At 54.0% G+C, this 18,320-nt stretch overlaps 1 protein-coding gene across 3 annotated transcripts in view; it reads left to right on the top strand.

Moving 5' to 3' along the window:
- LAMB3 (laminin subunit beta 3) overlaps positions 1-18,195 on the top strand; it is a 31,358-nt gene extending 13,163 nt beyond the window's left edge. For 2 of the 3 annotated variants that reach the window (XM_055728285.1, XM_055728287.1), the window contains 20 exons: positions 2,720-2,834; positions 3,043-3,116; positions 3,574-3,756; positions 4,163-4,226; positions 4,565-4,740; positions 5,451-5,574; positions 5,958-6,146; positions 6,231-6,386; positions 6,867-7,063; positions 7,979-8,090; positions 8,864-9,236; positions 9,747-9,907; positions 10,962-11,170; positions 12,296-12,499; positions 13,195-13,339; positions 14,689-14,896; positions 15,877-16,018; positions 16,362-16,538; positions 17,003-17,156; positions 17,634-18,195. In XM_055728285.1, the coding sequence (XP_055584260.1) occupies positions 2,720-2,834; positions 3,043-3,116; positions 3,574-3,756; positions 4,163-4,226; positions 4,565-4,740; positions 5,451-5,574; positions 5,958-6,146; positions 6,231-6,386; positions 6,867-7,063; positions 7,979-8,090; positions 8,864-9,236; positions 9,747-9,907; positions 10,962-11,170; positions 12,296-12,499; positions 13,195-13,339; positions 14,689-14,896; positions 15,877-16,018; positions 16,362-16,538; positions 17,003-17,156; positions 17,634-17,770 (3,300 nt within the window). In that variant the 3' untranslated portion in view covers positions 17,771-18,195. The remainder of the gene's footprint in view (positions 1-2,719; positions 2,835-3,042; positions 3,117-3,573; positions 3,757-4,162; positions 4,227-4,564; positions 4,741-5,450; positions 5,575-5,957; positions 6,147-6,230; positions 6,387-6,866; positions 7,064-7,978; positions 8,091-8,863; positions 9,237-9,746; positions 9,908-10,961; positions 11,171-12,295; positions 12,500-13,194; positions 13,340-14,688; positions 14,897-15,876; positions 16,019-16,361; positions 16,539-17,002; positions 17,157-17,633) is intronic. The other variant, XM_055728286.1, reaches the window with a different exon arrangement.
- Positions 18,196-18,320: the final 125 nt, after the last annotated feature.

Raw genomic sequence — 18,320 nt, 5'->3', positions numbered from 1 at the left:
CATTGTTAAGTGTCCTTGCAGCTTCGTTGCCAGGATCACATTGTAGCTACTAGAAGGCACTTGTGACTTTGGCCCTATGAATGGTCTAGTAAGTATGCATGAATCACTCCTAATGAATAATTTAGCTGAGATTAACCTTTCCCCTTGCAGAAAGCCTTTCTTCTCCCTTTGCTAATCACAGTCAGAACGGTTGTGAAGTTTAATCATTATTAGGAATTGTTTACTAGATTACTTCTGTGGATAATTCCTGTAGCTTCCTGACAATTTGCTGCTAGTAGTCATTATCTGAAATGAGTTTTTCTGCCTGGACCCGATTATATTATTACTGATTCTTACTGGCAGAGCCAGGAGGAGTTGGTAGAGCCAGGGAAATTGCATGATTATATATTTTTGAGTTCTCTGTTTGCTTACTTTGCAATATTGTTATAAATATTGTAGTTAGCTAACTCCTGTGTGGGATATTTATAGACAGAGAACATAAAGACTGTGGAAAATATTATGGAAACAGATCAGTTTAAAGTGACAATCTCTCCTCAATAGCTGCCTAACTGCTGAAAGGTTCCCAGGTCTGGGTTTAGTTCCTAAACCCAATCCATGCCCTGAGCTCCCATCTGTCTGGTGCTGCCCGGCCCCCTCGCCGTGTGCCGCTTGGTGCTGCGGCATCAGCATGGCCTGGGCAGCTTTGCATCTGGTGTGGTACCAGTTAGTGCTTTCTGGTCAAGGGCAGCCTACTCCTTGTGTGGGTTTGTGTGAGAGCAAGCAAAAAGGTAATTCTGGACAAAATTTTCTGTTAATTTTTCTTGAAGTTAAAAAAAAAAAAAAAAAAAAGCAGTTCTTATGAAGCCAAGTCCCTTCTTGTAGGAATAAGCGACCTGGCTGGCTTAGATGAGCCTGGTTCAAGAGTAAGGCAATACATGTAAGCCATGAATTAATCTTTTAAAAGGGAAACGAGAAATGTTGGTGGCCCGCTGGCCACCACCTCCCGCTGCCTCTTGGAGCAGGGATCCCTCCCTACCCCAGCATGTGTGTAGGGTCATCCTTGGTGTTGGGGTTGGAATTGGCTGATTTCTTGTAAGTATCAGATGGAAAGATTTTAGCACAGAGGTGATTATAAAGCGCTACTTGTCACTTGTCACGCAGTGTCTCCGCTCCCCCACTGAAAGCTGATCTCATCACTGGGATCCCAAACATGCTGTTGTCTCTGGTGTCACCTTATGCCACCCCAGCAACTGCCAGCCCTCGCAGTGGGGTATCGTGTTGCCTTCCCCGTGTCGGCGGTTAGGCTTTGTGCCAGACGTGCTCCCCTCCTCTCCCCCAAACCCGCTTTCCTTCCAAGATGACCCTTCTGGGCCGTCCTGTCCTGTGTCGCTGAGACCAGCGCCGGCCATCGCTGGCAAACACCACACTCCATCTTCCCCAAGTTCTCAGGCTTTGGGACGTGTCGGTGTGAAGCACGTGTCCCACTGCCCCGTTTGGGTGGCTGCTGCCCAGGCCGCTGGCAACTGCAATTTCTAGTTGAAATGTTTTACATCACTTTTGCTTTTGGGAGAGCGTTATCCCATGGCTTGACCAGCTCTGTCCGCCTCAGTGCGCAGCCCTGGGAGCCTTTGTGAAGAGTGGGATCTGCTCTTCCTTTCCATTTCATCAGGCTGGAGATGCCAAGCCCTTCGTTTTGTGCCTTGAGTACCAGCCTTCCCCGCCCCGGCAGCCTCTGCACCCCCTTGCGTTTGCTCCACTCCGAGCATGGGTGGTACTGAGCGCTCTGGACAGGGCCTGCCTGTGTCCCCCATGGGATGCTGCTGCAGGCTCTGTCACCACCTCCTATGCTAACATCCCTCTGGGACCTGCCCTTCCCCACCTTGGCCTCACCTGGGTGCCTACCCCCTGTTGTGTGGTGGTCCTCGCCCAGCCTGCTTGCCTACCCTCTACCCTGCACCTGCCTCTCCCCTCGGCCAGCGTTTGGACCTTCCCCGCTCCCCATCTCTTGCTCAATCACTTCCCTGCCACTTTCTACCTATTTCTGAGCCTGCTCGTGCGGCCCCATGCTAGTGGCTGCATGGAGCGTTGCTTGGTTAGTGAAAATTTGGGTATTTGTTTGCTCCTCAGGGACCCTGTTTTCTCCTGTCCCCATGTTCCCTGTGCCACATCTCTGCTTGCTCCTTGAATTACTTGCTCAAGTGATGGGCTGAACTTTGAGCCACTCGACTTCCCACCCGCTGACTTCTCACCCGCTGAGCTGTTTGCTCCCGCTCTGCTCCCCAGGGGCACTGAGCATCGCCCAAGGCTTCTGGATGCGAGAGAAAGGCCTTTCTGTTCACCCGAACAAGCAGCCCCCTCGGCTGTGTGGAAAAGGCAAACTGGTCCTGAAAAGCTGGAAAGAGCTTTCTAACAAGCATTGTCATTGTGGAAAACAGGGAGTTTGCTTAAAAAAGGCATTTGTGGTGGTTTGCCAAAAATGTGTTTTAGTCGAAAGCATTTTGGTTTTAGTTTTCAGTCCATAAAACCATGAATTATGTTTTTTAATGGGGTGTGAAGGAGACAACTTGAGTCCTGTGTACCATTAGTCTTGCTGATTGCGGTTCTTCACGTCTCTAATAAACCAGCTTTACTGATGCTGAGTCTGTGCTACGCTTGGGCCCCTCGCCTGCAGGGTCCGCAGCGGGGTCTTTCCCTCTGACTGAGCCAGGACAGTCACTTCCACCTGCTCTTTCTCTTCCAGTGGAGCATGCGATGCTGCAGGTGTGACTCACGGCTGCCGCACGCCTACAACGGCCACCGCGTGGAGAACGTCCTGTCCTCCGCCGGGCACTCGCGCTGGTGGCAGTCCCAGAATGGTGAGTACCACTGGGCATGCTGAGGTCCCCAGGACACTACAGCTCCTCATCCCTGGCAGTAAACAGCACGAAGGGAAGAGCAGGAGGTGTTGAATCAATAGATTGGAAGGAAAGGAGAAAATAGCTGACTTGGCTCAGGCAGCGAAGCAACTTATTTTCCTTGAAGCCCTCAGTCTGCACCTCTGAAGCTGCCTTTCTGTACCCGCAGGCATCGAGCGCGTCTCTTTGCAGCTGGACCTGGACCAGACATTCCAGCTCAGCAGCATCGTGCTTCACTTCAGGGTTTGTGTGCAGCATCTCTGCTTGTGAGGAGGTCACAGATGATGGCAGATGGGCCCTGTTGGCTCTCCGCGAGATGTGGGGTTCACAGTGCGCAGCTCCCTTTGGGCTCCTAATAGGAAGCATGCCAGGGTCCCCATCCCTCCTTTCTCCCTGTTTTTCATGGCCATTCTCCCGGGTGCTTGGGAGGAGCAGAGCAGGGTGATGGGTTCCCATCCCATGAATGTCTGCTGAAGAATCTCCTTGGTGCTGGTGTGTACTTTGTGGCTGCAGCAGGGCTGACCGAGGGGAGGTGGGGACCCACAAGTTGTTGGTAAACTGCAGGGGAGGGGATTGCCCCAGCACCCTCCTGAGACCTGTGCCTGGAGGGAGGAGGAGGAGGAAGGCATCCCTAGACCCCAGGGTGGGAGCCAGCTGGGATGTGCGGTGTTACAGATGTGCCTCTTTCCCCATTCTGCAGTACCTGCTGCCCACTGCCATGCTGATAGAGCGCTCCACTGACTTTGGCAAGACCTGGGAGGTGTACCAGTACCTGGCCTCTGACTGCGCCGCCGCCTTCCCCCACATCCCCCGGGGCTCCCCGGAGAGCTGGCAGGATGCTCGGTGCCAGGTGCTGCAGGGGTACCCTCTGCATGGCGGCAAGGTAGGATTTGTGGGGTTTTGTAGCAGGGACTGCCATGTGTGCCCGTTCTCCCTGCTGTGACCCTGGGTTTGGGGTGGGTGGTCTGTGCAATGCTGCAGAAACACGTGGTGGCCTGGAAGCCTTTTACACCTATTACACCTGGTGAGGGATGGAGCCTGTGGACATCTAGCATGGCTAAGGGGAGTCCTTGGGAGGAATCCTGCTCCTCTGGGAGGAAAGCCCTCACTGCTTTGTGACAAGCGAGGTGTTACATTGGTTCCTTGCAAAATCCTCTGCACCTCTGAAGTCTTTTAGCTGTGTTATGTGATGTTCTGCAGAGGCAGGTCCAGAGCACGTGCTTCCCAGAGCATAAGAAGAAAGCACCTTGTGTTTCCTGCTTTTTAACATTTTTTTTTTTCCTTCTAAGGTGAAATTCAGTGTCCGAGACCTGGCATCTACCATCACTACCTCTTACAGCCAGACCATTGACAGTAAGTGACTGGCCTCTTTCATATCTGAGAAAGGGAGAAGGGGGGTGATGCACCTCGTGCTTCTTCTTACATGTGATGGAGAGCGCTGAGACAGGGTAACCCCATGGGGGAGCAGATTCTCTGCAAACAGGGCCTTGAGCTGCATGTTAGACTGCTGCCCTGGTGCCTCTGAGGTAGCAAGGAACAGCGTTTGGTCTTTGCTGATGACTCCAGCTGCTGCTCTTTGTGCAGCTGCCTCTGTCCCTTGCTCCAAGCCCTCCACGTGAACCGCAGTGCCCTTCTGCAGCCGGTGCCTGGGTGCCTGCTGTGCCCTCACCCCTCTCCTCCATCCCCAACAGGGCTGGGGCAGTTCACAAACCTGCGGATCAACTTCACCGAGCTCCCCCACATAGCGCGCCAGGGCTACCGCTCGCCCAGCACCTTCTACGCTGTGACGGAGATGCAGGTGCTGGGGAGCTGCTTCTGCCATGGACATGCTGACCGCTGCGACTCTTCGGGAGACCTGCATGCTGCGGTGAGCATCTGGGCAAAGCAAAAAGCCTAGAGATGAGCTCTGTGGTATCAAGCTCCATCACATGCCCTGAGACAGCTCCTCGGGAAACCTTGACTGGGATGACCAGTGGTGGGATATGAGAGTCTTTCCTCTCGCTGGAGTCTGCGTATAACTGGGGGAAACTGCCTCATTTTGCCTGCAGCAATGGGGTGGTGGCCACGGGACAGCAGCCTGTGCTACCCCCACAAAAAAACCCACCTTTTTTGTGTTGGGAAGAAGGTGCAGGGGCTTTATAAGGAGTTCCAAAGCTCAGTGGCTGTGGGAGGTCATGCTCTGGGGGCAACTGCTCCTGCTGGCACTGGGTCTCTCGGCTGGGCAGAGGATGTGCAGGAGGTTTCAGCAGGCTCCTTCCTGCCCAGGAGGATTTGCCAGTGCAGGTTGTTAGCTGTTGTGGGATCTTCCTGGCCTCAGCTTATGATTGCCCGCTGATCATGGTTGTCCTTGGGTGGGTGGTAGAGGTGGTGGGAATCACCCTGTCACTGCGAGTGAGGAGCAGCCTGTCCCTCGTGCTGCCGCAGCCCTGTCTGGGTGCTGGAGCTTCATCTCTGTGCGGGGAGCCAGGGCTGCGCGGGGGCAGGAGCGGGCCAGCCGTATGCCGGGAAGGTGGGTGGAGGATGAAGCTCTGAACTGAGCAGCTCCCATCCAGGAGGGCTAAAGCATCATCTCTGCAGCAGGTCCACGGGCACTGTGTGTGTCAGCACAACACTGCCGGTCCCAACTGCGATCGCTGCGCTGCCCTCTACAATGACCGGCCGTGGGCACCCGCGGAGGACGACGATCCCCACGAGTGCCAGAGTACGGCGAGTGCCTTTCCCCGCTCCTCTTCCCGAGACCTTTCCTAAACCCTTCCCAGATGTGAGCAACGGGAGCCAGCTCCGAGACCTTTTACTGGGACGCGTGTGGGGCTGGATGTTAATGTGGGTCCCTGCAAAAGGCACCCCCGACACGTTTGCACGCGGGGCTTTGCTCCGCAGGGCTGCGGGCGGGTGGTGCTGGCTCACGCACTGCACCAGCGCTCAGCCACACTGTCCGACCGATGCCACTTTCTCTGGGGCAGCGAGCGGGTGTCACCGTGTCACACAGGGGACTTGGGCACCCTCTAGTGCTGCAGCTGCCACTTGCCGGAGGGGTTTGCAGGGTTGCAGCACTACCTGGGCTGTTTTGTTGGGCTTTTTTAGGGTGCAACTGCAACGGTCACTCGGCATCGTGCCGCTTTGACCCGGAGCTGTACCGTGCCAGCGGAGGGGTGAGCGGGGGTGTCTGTGATGACTGCCAGCACAACACTGAAGGCAACAACTGTGAGCAGTGCAAAACTAACTATTTTCGCAACCAGCAGCAAGATCTCACCCATCCTGAAGCCTGTTTGCGTGAGTGCCCAGTTATCCCCCCATAGCACCTTTCCTGGAGCCCCCGGCCTCCCCTCAGCCGTCCTATTTCTTGCATGTTTCCAGCCTGTGAATGTGACCCGGATGGCACCATGCCAGGCTCCATCTGTGACCCGCTGACAGGGCGCTGCGTGTGCAAGGAGAATGTGCAGGGGGACCGCTGCCACCTCTGCAAGCCGGGGTTCACCCAGCTGGCTAACGCCAACCCCATGGGGTGCCGCAGTGAGTATACTCTGAGACACCCCCTGCTTCCCAGCCTGCTCCCACCCCGCCTCTGTGCTCAGCATCCTCAAGATGAGGAATCTGAAAAATCTGAATGGGATCTGGTTCCTGGCCAGCTTTGATTTGGGGTTTCCAAGTCAAAGGCCTGTTTTGCAAAGGCTTATAAAACCTCCTTGCTCAGGCTGCCTCAGGTATCGGTTTGGCAAAAAGCAAAGGGAGGTTTTCTGGCAAAAAAGCAAAGGTTGGGCTGGAGGGAAGCTGAGGCCTCTGGGGGTGCCGAGTCCTGCTGCAGCGCTTGAGGGGTTAGCACAGTGTTGGAGCAGGGCTGTGGGTCCTTTGTGCAGCGCGCAGGTATGAAGGGAGAGACAGAAGAGCTCACCTCTGGGTGGTTGCAAGGTCCTTCTGTAGACCTGGCTTTGTGGGAAGCTGGGCTGGTGCTCTGCACCCATTTTTAATATGACAAAACCCTCCCTGTTTCAGGATGCACCTGCAACGTGCTGGGAACGCGGCAGGACATGCCCTGTGACGATGAGACGGGGAGGTGCTTCTGTCTGCCCAACGTGGTGGGGAACGACTGCGACCAGTGCGCGGCTGAGCACTGGGAGATAGGGAGTGGCCAGGGCTGCCAGCCCTGTGGCTGCCACCCGCACGGCTCCCACAGCCCCCAGTGCAACCAGGTACCACCCAGCCCACCCTGAGCATCCTCAGGGTAGATTCAGCATCTTTCAGCAATATTTCTTTTTCGTTTCCCTGCCTTCTTTCATGCATGCACCTGCAAGCTTGCTCTATTTCTTCCTTTCCCACCTCTGCAAATGCTGCTGCAAAGGGCTGCTGGTGGCTGTGGTGGGTTTGAGCTGTGCAGCCGAGTGCCATGGCCAACGGAGCCGTGTCCCCACTGGGGATCGTTCAGAGCATCGAAACCACCTGTTGGATGGTTCCATCATCCCCTCCCATCCCATCCATGGGAGCCTCCACAAAAAGGGCTGTCTGTTCCCTGGTATGTCCTGCTCTTATTTTCCTTTTTCCATTTCCTAGAAAACACTATGACAGGCTATTCAGGAAAATGAAAGAAGGTAGTAATTATTGAGACACGATTAAGCCATTTTAAAAGGCCTGATATTTAGAAAGTAAGTCCTAATAAGAGATCTTCATTCAGGCAAGGCAAGTTAATTATCCTCATTTGTCAAAGAAAAGCGTGTGTGTCACTTCAGGCTTAAGAGACAACTGGGAAAATTAAAGTAAAATGTAAAAAAAAAACCCCAACAAAACCGTGACAAATTCTAAGAGCCAAAGACATGTCCCAAATGAGCTCAGTGCAGGGAGGAGACCTGGGATTGCAAAGTGGCTGCCTATGGGCTATTCCTTTGTCTTTGAAGCAAAGCTTAAAACTCTGCTTTGCGGTGCTTGGGCTGTGCAGAGACTGTTGGCATCGCTGTGGCAGAGCCTGCAGCCTGGCAGGAGCAGCACGGGCATGTCCTGGGGCGCAGGCTGAGTAGAGGTTGTCTGGCTTTAGTGTTGGGAGCAGTCGAGGGAGGGCTTTCCCTGGAAAGTGCCCAGAGCTGGGTCTCCCTGATGTGTTTCTCTTTCCCCAGTTCACAGGACAGTGTCCGTGCAGAGAAGGCTTCACGGGACGGACGTGCTCTGCCATGCAGATGCAGGTTTGCCCAGACAGGCACTACGGAGTCATCCAAAGAGGGTGCACAGGTAGGGAGCATCCGTCTCGCTTTGACGTGGTGTTTCTTAGCGCTGTGAAATTAGAGGTTATCTGGGAAAGAGCACCTGGCCCGTGTCCTGACATCAACATTTCCCACGTTATTTTGCAAGAGAGCTTCCCTGTCTGGAACAGTCTCCCAGTTCATCCCCATCTCCCAGTTCAGCCCCATCTCCAAGTATCCACCAGTACCCTCCCAGCAGCCCTGGGCAAGCCCCTTGGCCATGCTGGTCTGGTTCTGCAGGGTCAGGGGCTCGGCAAGTTGCTGGGCTTGGGGGCTCTTCCCGTTCCTCTGCCATGCCACCTTCTTCCCAGGTGCTGCAGGGTCTGACTGGTGGAGCTGGGCTTTAGGTTGTGTTGGCATCCAATTAACAGGGTCTGGTTTTATACATACGGGGGCTGACAAGAAAGCTGGGGAGGGGCTTTTTACAAGAGCATGTAGTGACAGGACAAGGGGGAATGGCTATAAACTGAAAGAGGGGAGATTTAGATTAGATATCAGAAAGAAATTCTTTGCTGTGAGGGTGACGAGGTGCTGGCACAGGGTGCCCAGAGCAGCTGTGGGTGCCCCATCCCTGGAAGGGTTCAAGGCCAGGTTGGAGCAACCTGGGCTGGTGGCAGGTGTCCCTGCCATGTCAGAGGTTGGGAAAGAGATGGTCTAGATCTAGATGAACCCAAACCATTTTATCATTCTATATATAAATTCATTTTTTCTTGCCTTTTGGTGGGCTTCACCTCTATATCTCTCCACCTTTCCATCACCCAGAGTGTGACTGCGACTTCCAGGGCACCGAGGATGTGGGGTGTGACAAGACCACGGGCCAATGTCTTTGCCGCCCAGGTGTCACTGGCCCCCGCTGCGACCAGTGCCAGCGGGGCCACTGCAACACCTACCCTGGCTGCGAGCTGTGCCACCCTTGCTTTCGTGCCTATGACGGGGACATCCAGCGCCTGCACCTGCGCCAGGCTGGCCTCAGCAACTCCACCTCACGGATGCCCCTGGGGAGTGGGGGCTCCCGCCTCGGCCCCCGCCTCTCACAGGCAGAGGCCAACGTGCAGCAGGCGCAGAGCATCCTCGGCCACTCCTCTGTGACAGAGCAGAGCTTTGCCCAGGTGGGCAGTGCGCTCGCTGCCATCAGGTGAGGGAAAGATGCTGCTAATGGGGTGCATCCCTTAGCCGGGAGGAGTTGCTGGCTTTTTTCAGTCTGTGCGCTCGTCTTACTGAGCTCCTTGCATGTGTTCTGATTTCTTTCTGTACCTGAAAGTCTTGCTCTGCTCATGAGGTCACCAGGGGTGCAAGAGGACAGTGCTTCCGTATATGCCTGTCCTGTGCAAAATGTTGCAAAGGCAGGAGGCTGGCGGACAGGCTCCGGATAGTCAGCATCCTCAGGGCTTACTCAGTGTGCCTGGTCCCTGGCTGGGCACAGCCCTGCGAGCTGGCCTGGTGTGGGGGAGCTGCAGCCCGGCCACACTCTCTGCCACCTCTGCAAACCTGCAACGCCACAGCGTGTCCTCGGCTGCCAGCTCTCTGGGCTCAGAATTGCCTTTTCACCGGGTGCTGGCAGTGTCCCAGCCCAGATGAGCCCTGCTCTGTCTACAGGTGCTTTGCTCTCTACTTGAACTCACATTTTCTGCTTTTTCTCTCCCAGAGAGCAGGTCCAAGGCATAAATCCTGATCTTCATTTTCTGGATGAGACTGCCTCTCTATCAAGGGAGCTCGAAGCCCTCAACAGCAGCTTGCTCATCACTAACACCCAGTATCAGAGCAAGAAGACCCAGTTTGAAACCAGCCACAGCACGGATCTGTCAGGTACAGTGCTGCAGCTGTAAAATCTCTTAATTTGCAGCCATTAATTTAGCTCAACGTGACTGTGCCTGGTGGTTTCCCAGTGGCTGGGTGGATGAGATGGAGTTTTTAACCTGCTGTCAGCTTAGGAACAGCAAATAGATCTTCCCTCCCCAGTGAGAGGGGTGCTTCCTACCCAGCCCCTGGCCCATGACCCAGGGTTTCACTCTGGTGGGTTTTTTGCTCTGGTTTTGGGGCTAGGCAGCCCGCTCCGCAGGCACTGTGTTCCTCTCCCCCAGCCAGCACAAACTCCGCTGCCGCTGCTGGGGTGCAGCAGAAGCGGTGGGAAGGGGGGAGCCCCGCTGGGACCGTGTCACTGAACCTGGGAGGAAGCTGAGATAATGACGGCTGTGTGCAGATGGAAGGGATGGAGGGGTGGGGAAGAGAGCCAGGTGGCTGTCAGGCGCTTAGGAGAAGAGCTAATTAAGCCCTGTGATGATGCTGGTGGTAGGCTGCCATTATATCCCTGCTACAGCTAATTCTCTCCCAGTGTCTTGTTGCTGCCCCCCCCTCCCCGCTGCAGCGGCTCAGCTGGCCCGGGACGTATGAGCCGTGGCGAGCGGCTGCTGCCCGGGCAGGTTCGCTCTGCACCTCGCCGGCCGAGCAGGGCTCACGGTCCGTGTCCTGACCGCTCTTCTTGCAGGCTGTACCGGAGGGGAAAGGTGGGCCCTGCTCGGAGCCAGGGAGGGGGTCCTGCCCCACCAAAGCCCTTCTGGGCTGCACGGAGCGAAGCCTGGGATCAGCACGTGCACGTTGTCGTGCTTTAGTTTTGTTTCAATTTTAACCCCAACCCAGAGTTCAGTCCTTCAAGGAGAGCTCTGCAGCTCACCGGAGGAATGGCTGAAAGGCATTTGGCAATAACAAGAGCTTTCTCATTATGCGTTAGTGACTAATCATGCTGGCTGTGTCCCGCTCTCTCTGTGCACGCAGTGTGTAGTCAGTGCCTTCATTTAGGTGACTGTGCTGCATTTATGAGTCACGGAGGCATTTGTGTCGTTTATCGGTTTTATTCCTGCAGGAGCCTTCAAGACAATCAGATCTGCTTATCAGACATCCACCAATGCCAGCAGCCTTGTTGCTGGTGCCTCTGGGCTGCTGGCCGAGTCCCGGGAGAGCCGCAGGAGTGCCGCGGGGCTGGAGGGGGGGCTGGCAGAGGCCACCTCCAGGCTGCTGGCCCTGAAGGGCGAGATAGCCTCATCCCCCAACCTGACCCCTGTCATAAATAAGGTGAAGATACAAAGCAGTTTTCTGACTTCCTTGCTGCAAGTGTCTAGTTTTCGAGAGGGCCCCGTAGTGCTCAGGAGGCAGACGTCTCATCCTACAGTCATGCCATCTTTCCTCAAACAATCTGGCATGGCAGGACAAAGTCTCTGTCCAGAGAGGCTCATAAATGGCATCCAAACAGCCTGATGCTTTGGGGCATCAGTGGAGAACTGTTTGAGCATCCCTTCCCCTGCCTGGAGATGACAGATACCAAAGCATTGCCCCCCGCCCCCTCCCCAGCACACACTTTTTCCTCCAAGGACTCTCTCATGTGTCAGTTCTTGTATCTCAAAGACCCACTTAATTTCTGGATGAGGTTTCTTTTATTTCTCCTTTGCTGCTTTGTTATTGCCATGGAGATCCATTTCGGTGTCTCCTAATGTACGGTTGCTGTGGAGACCACCAACCTCCCCTCTCTGCTTTTCAGGGCACCAACATGTTCCCAAGCGACCAGCCAGTGCTGGTGCTTGCACTGGCTCTGGGTTTGCATGTGCCCCTGCTGCAGTGTGCTCTCTGGTGGGTGGTAGCTCCAGAAGATGCTTACGATGAAAACCATTGATGCCCAGGCAGAAGGGCAGGGTCTTCTCATCCCATTCCCCCTCCCAAAGCAAACTACACAGGTTGGAGAGGGTTCCCCTGCCACGAGGGATGAGGTTCTGCCCTGAGAGTAAATGAGGTGTTTGTTCCATGCAGACATGCTCTGTTATGCTTCATGAGCCACTGGGGTTTAGCCCCTCGTTGCTCCTGTTTATGCTCTGGCTTGGGGTGGTGAGGAGATGCCGACCTTGTCTCAGGTGAGGGCATTCAGCACTGCCGTAGCTCTGCCTGCCCTTCTCTGACACAGTTATGGTCTCCAGTCATTGGGGCTGTGCTGCAGGCATTGCCGCCAGCCCTGCTGGGATGGATGGCTCCATCCCTCACCCCATGCCGAGCTCCTGCGGCACGAGCACAACAAGTTCCCCAGCTCCCTTGGCGAGGGTCTGTCAAAACTCTGAGCGCTGTGACGTGCTGGTTTGCCTCCCCAAGGGCACCGAGGTCTCACCAGTGAGCCCAGCGCCCTCGCTGCCCCACCACTCTCTCCCTCTCCAGATCTGCGGTGGCTTCCGAGTGGAGACATGCACACCTGCCCGGTGCCAGGGGCTGCTCTGCCCGCGGGACAACAGCACTACCTGCGGGGCCACCCGCCCCTGCCGCGGCATCTTCCCGCTCGCCAGTGCGGCCCTTGCCACGGCTGGGGAAGCTGCCAGGGAGTTTCGCAGCCTGAGCACCCGGCTGCAGGAGACGGTGCAGCTGGTGAGTGTGGCAGCCCTGCCTGTCCCACGGCCGAGCCCCGCACTCGGCCCTGTGGTATCAAGCAGCAGAGCCTGGGGACGCAGCTGTGGAGGGAGTGAGCTGTCATAAATACCCAGTCGCAAAGTCTGTTGGAGACTTGATCAGTTGGGCGGCTTTGGAAATTCAGGCATTTTTGCGTAGGAGACTTGCTGCTGCGTGTGTGGGTCCTGCCTCCCCTCAGCACAGGAGCCGCAGAGCTGAAGGCACGTGAGCGGCTCTGGAAATGTCACGAGGAAGCCTGTCCTCCTCCTGGTTTGGGATTAGCATGGCAGAAGGGCTGGGGCTGCAGCAGCCTCCCTGATTCCGCAGGTCTATCTGCTCTTACCATTTGATGCAACCTAGTAGAGCACGTGTGTTGGTGCTGTTGCAGCTTCTTTCTAAGGTGCTTGCAAAGATAAAGTGAGTTTGCAAAATAATTCAAAATCCATTTCAAAGGTGTTTTAAAAAGCTAAACAGTACCGTCCCTCTTGGACAGCTTCCTTTGCAAAGCCAACCCTCAATCTTTGACATTTACAAACCTTTAAAGTGGTGGCATATTAAGAATGAGGAATAGCGTAATTTCAAAGTGCCTTGCCCAGTTCACTCAGAGTTGAGGTAGGGCTGTTGGGCTTCCACATCAAGAAGAAATAGCTCCATCAGGATATTGCTGTTTGCAGGTTAAAACGACAGAGATGTCTGCAAACCAGATTCAGAGCAGTACTCGGCGGCTTGTGGAGCAGATGACCGTAACGAGGACCCAGATAGAAGGAGATGTGCGGCGCATCCAGCAGTTCATCCAGCAAGTTCGGAACTTCTTGTCAGGTAGCACTCTAGAATCTGTAAAGCATGTGTATGCAGGTTGATTTGTGTGTGGAAAAAACCTATTTTTTACAGTAATGTTATGTATGAGAGTACAGTACAAGGGAGGCAGCTGAATGGCTCACCCCCAGTTAAGCTCTCACGTATCCAGTTTATCTGCAGGTGGGTATTTATGTCACAAAGGTAGTGCACATCCTCTGAGGCAGCAAGGCAGGCTTGGACAGTGTTTTCTGAAAAACAGAGAAGAAATTTCAGCAGTACACAAGTCTGACTGTCAGCAATTGCAGTTTGGCCAGCTGATTTGCTCAGGCTGAACTGTGCGTTCAGATTGACGCAAATTAATCCTGACTGTTTTATCTGTGTCAACTTCCCTGCAGTGCCACCAGGGCAAGTCCTGTCCGCTTCCTTACAGAGGTGTTTGGGAGCCATCTATGAGGTCCACAGAGCAGGAGGTACCGCATGGCCTTGACCTTCTGTACCTGGGACTTTGTGGAGGGGTCTCCAACATCCCCCCAGGAGCAGCTCTCAAATATTACCTCTAAAACAATGAGCTGAATTAAGGCAAGTGGGAAGCCGTGGAGGAGGTGGGCTTTTGTCTGTAGCACGGACCACAGCTCGCTTCGAGTCCCGCTCTCTGCCACGGTGCCTTGTGCCATCTCCAGGGCTCGGGGGCAAACCCATCCCCATGGCGGGCGCTCCCCCAGGATTTGCGGTCGGCATTGACCCGACACAGAGAAGCTCACCGGCAGCGCTCCCTGACAGGAGATAAACAGACTAACCTTCTCTGGAGCAGGCTATTAATCGGACGAGAATTCCTTGTTGTCCTATAAACCAACGGGATGACTTATTGTTCGCAGACAGATTGTAATAACATAATGAGCCTCACGAGCATTAGCTGAATAAGAGAATCAGGTCACTCAGTGCTGCCTGGTGTTAATGATGAGTGAAGATATTTGAGCTAATCGCTGGGCTAATGTCCCTTGGGCTCTGCCTGCTTCTGATTCCTCAGATTTATTAACTTTTATTTGTGAAATAAAAAAAGGCTTGTCTTGACACACAACCTCATCTGCTCAGTGAGGTGTACCTGACTGTGCCCTGGGCTTAGCCATGGTGTTCTCATTGCCAAATTAAAGGTGTCATTGCAGTCCCTTCCTGAAAGTTTTGCCGATGTGAATGAGAAGCACATTGAATTCAAGGGGATTAGATTCAGGTGGATCCTGGCAGCTGTCTGAAATGAAGAGACTGTGTGGAGAGCACGCATGGCTGGCTGGCTGCCCTCATCCTCCTTTGCATTTGTACTCCCACCTTTCCCCTCTCCCTTCTCTGACACTGTCTGCCCCTTTGCTCTGTAGACAAGGACACGGACCCTGCCACTATCCAGGAAATCAGTGAGTCTGTTCTCTCCTTACGTCTCCCCACGGATGCTGCTGCTGTCCTGAGAAAAATGACTGAGATCCAAAAATTGGCGACTAAGCTGCAGTGCCCAGAGAGCATACTTGCCCAGACAGCCGAGGACATCGCAAAGGCCAAGCAGCTTCAGCAGGAGGCTGAACAAGCCAGGTCGGTTGGGGTTCAAGGGTTTTTGGCAGCTGAGGGTTACTCAGCTGGAGTGAACGTGGTGGTTCTCAGTTGGGTTGAAATCTTGCATAATCTGAAGTTTTAGGCCAGGATCATCTTATGTCCGTATAGTGCCTAAAAGAATGAGTCTGCAGTCTCCACAGACACCTCCCTGGTGCCCCAGTACCAACAAGAAAACCTGGCTGCCAAGAATAAGTAGTTGCTGTTATAGATACGAGAACAAAACAAGGTCTTTACCAAAAGTAATGGAGGCTTTTCTCTATCTCTTGAGTCCCTGTGATGAGAGATGACAGGATTGCCCTAGTATTACTTGATATCGGTGACCTACATCCTAAATTGCACAAGAGAGCATGAGGAGATTAAATGGGCTATTTGTTTTCTGGGTGAAAGTTGGGAGGATTATCCCATGGTCCCTTAAAAAGTAATTACAGAGTGTCCTTGCAAATTTGGAGCATCTACTTTGTCACATGTTGACTTGCAGCAATATCCCAGAGAGAAGGTTAGTGGGATAAGTATGTAAACTCCTTGGTAGTGTCTGACACCTGCTTAACCTGCTGGAAACGATGAGCCAAGGGAGCCTGGCTTTCCTGAACAGCCCCACTGCAAGCAGAAAAGTATTCACTGAAACCGGTTCAGTGGTTATTGCTTTCCCTTCAATACTTTTTCTTGCACTGCCTCAAAATAAATGCGTCTAACTAGTTTGAAGGAAGGTGTTTCTCTCCCCTTCTCAGTTTGTCTCCTCTGCATGGGGGTATGAGGTGGAACTGACACTTCTCTTGAAACCTGCTGGAGTGCAGTGTGTCCAGGTGTGGGGGTTTGTGGCTTTTGTGTGAGAGAGGTTGCAACCTTCTCAATAACCATCCTGATGCTTCTCAAGCTTCCTTCTTTTGTCTCTGCAACCTTGACTTCCAGTCCATGCAATTACCCGCGCTCACTCCTGGCTGTTTCCCATGTTTCCCCAGGAACAGGGCGAATGCTGTGGAGGGCAACATGGAAGAGGTGGTCAGGAACCTGCGGCGAGCAAACACAGTGCTCCTGGAGGCCCAGGGCGCTATCAGGGGCTCTGGCTCTTCCCTTCGGTTCATCCAGGAGCGCATTGATGAAGTGAGTGATGCTCAGTGACTTCCAGATAACGATACTGTGCCCTGCTCACTGCTCCTTTGAAACTTCCCTGCTTGGTAGAGTCCTGCACCATGCAGCCGGGAAAGGGGATCTGGTGATGCTTTTGCTGTAAAAATCTCTTCTTTCTGCTGTGCCTCACTTGTGTGCTTCTCCAAGCTCCAGTCATGGTCCCTGCTGGGGCCTGCAGGAGCTGGGGCTGCTGCGCTGCCTGCTGAAACCCCACTTCTGCGACATACCTGTTGGGCAGCGCAGAGGAAAAAAACCATCAGCAGCGGGGTTTGGGGTTTGGATTTGATTTCCTTAACATGGAGCACTCTGCTTGTAGATTGAGGCTGTTCTTGGTCCAGCTGACAAGAGTGTGAAGTCCATGGCAAGCCAGCTGGACGTGCTGACGGAGAGGCTCTCACAGCTGCAGCGCGGCGCGGACCAGAACCGCCTGCGGGCCACCGACGCGCAGCAGACGGCTGGGGTGGCGGGCGAGCAGGCCAGGGGCGCGCAGCAGGTACGGGGCTCCGGCTGGCCACCGGCCGGGGTGGGCACAGCTGCCTGCCGCCTCCCCGCTGCCGTTAGACAGCAGAGCCGGCCGCGTCCTGGCGTGGGTTTTAGATAAGACAAAGAGGTTTTCCTGTTCAAGCTGTGGCTCACCCGCTGTTGTGTCACTTATTAATGTCACGCACGGTATCCCACTACTGAATTTTTCCAGGACCTTTCTCAATCCTGATGCCTTTTGCTGGAAACTTATTTTTGCTGTATCTCCTGCCTGAGGCAGAGCAGCCCATACAGCTGTCGGTCAGCATCTTTGAGAGAACATCACAAACTGTGAAGCGTTTGTACGATAGCACAGTGACAGAGCTCTAGCACAGTGTCTGTTTAATATTTAAAATGGTTTCAACACTGGAAAATCCCCTTCCCCCCCCCAGTCTATTCGCTTGATACTACCTGTACTCCTTATTTGCTTTTCCACAGGCTTTCGAACAAGTGAAACAAATGTACGCTGAGCTGAAGAGAAGGATGGAGCAGAGCCCAGCACTGGGAGAGCAGGGCAGCAGGGTGCAAAGCATAGACCTGGAGGCACAGGCTCTTTTTGAGGAGACTTCGGCCATAATGCTCAGGATGGAAAGTAAGACTCTTTGTGAACTCACTGTAATGATCTCATGCACTGGGGAAAGGCTTTGGACTCCCAGAGGGGTGAGGGGAAAAGAATTACGAGGAAGACGACATGCTTTTGGCAGTGAGACGGTGCAGATTTGGGCTGTATCTGCTGGTGCTGTGCCAGTAAATTTAGAGTTTGCAAGGGGGGGCGTGCCGCCGTGGAAGGGACCCCCTGCATGCGGTGCCATTGTGCCCCCCTTTTCCTCCACGTGCTCGCTTCCGTTTTTAAGCATTCAAAACTAATGGCTTTGTTCGGAGCAGTCGTTTCGGGGTTTTTTTTTTGGCAGGGGAGAAGGGGGAACGCAAGATGGTCGGCGTTTTTCTTGCCCCACCAGAGCTGTGCAGGAGGGAGGTGGAGGCTCAGCCCAACCTGCTGGGGAGGGCAATGGCCTTGGTGTCTCCCTCCCGTCCAGCTGCACAACCCTTTCCTGCCTTCTCTCCTCAGCTTTACAGACAGAAATTCAGGAAAGCAACAAGGCTTTGGTGTCCAAGTCGGCCAGGCTGTCGGGCCTGGAGGAGCGGGTGGGCAGGATCCGGGACGCCATCAACACGCAAGTGGCCTACTACGAGAGCTGCTCCTGAGCGGGCGCCCCAGCGGCGTTGCCTTCCTTCTCTGCAGACACTGACTTGTGTATTTATTCCCATTTTCTGGCTGGAGTTCTCATGTGCCTATTTTTAGCAAATGGAGTCTCTGTACCTCTGGAAAACAGCTGCACTGAGCCAAAGGAGCAACCCCACGGAGAGGGCTAACCTTGGCTGGCCTGGCCGAAGCTGCCCGGTGGTTGGGGGAAACGGGGGGAGAGACATCGGTCTCCGATGGCAAATAAAAATATCCCCAAAGCTGTTATTTCCACAGGGCTTTATAAACCAAGAAAGTATTTCTTTTTCTTTTGTTCTTTGTTTTAGCCAATTCAAGCTCTTCAAGCTGAGTTTCATGGTTCAAATTAAAACCCTCATGTGGGGTCTTTTAATACCTTTATCTATATTACAGTTAATCCTTAAAACTTGCTGTGGCTTCAGTACTTCTCTCCTAGATCTTTCTTCAAATAACCAGACCACAGAAATGGAGGATTTTATCTCCGTTGTATCTATACAAATAAGAGGAACACAATCTCGTACTCAAAGGTGAAGT

Source organism: Falco cherrug, chromosome 16 (genome assembly GCF_023634085.1).
Source record: "Falco cherrug isolate bFalChe1 chromosome 16, bFalChe1.pri, whole genome shotgun sequence".
NCBI lineage: Eukaryota > Metazoa > Chordata > Aves > Falconiformes > Falconidae > Falco > Falco cherrug.
This window is presented reverse-complemented; position numbering and strand designations above follow the sequence as displayed.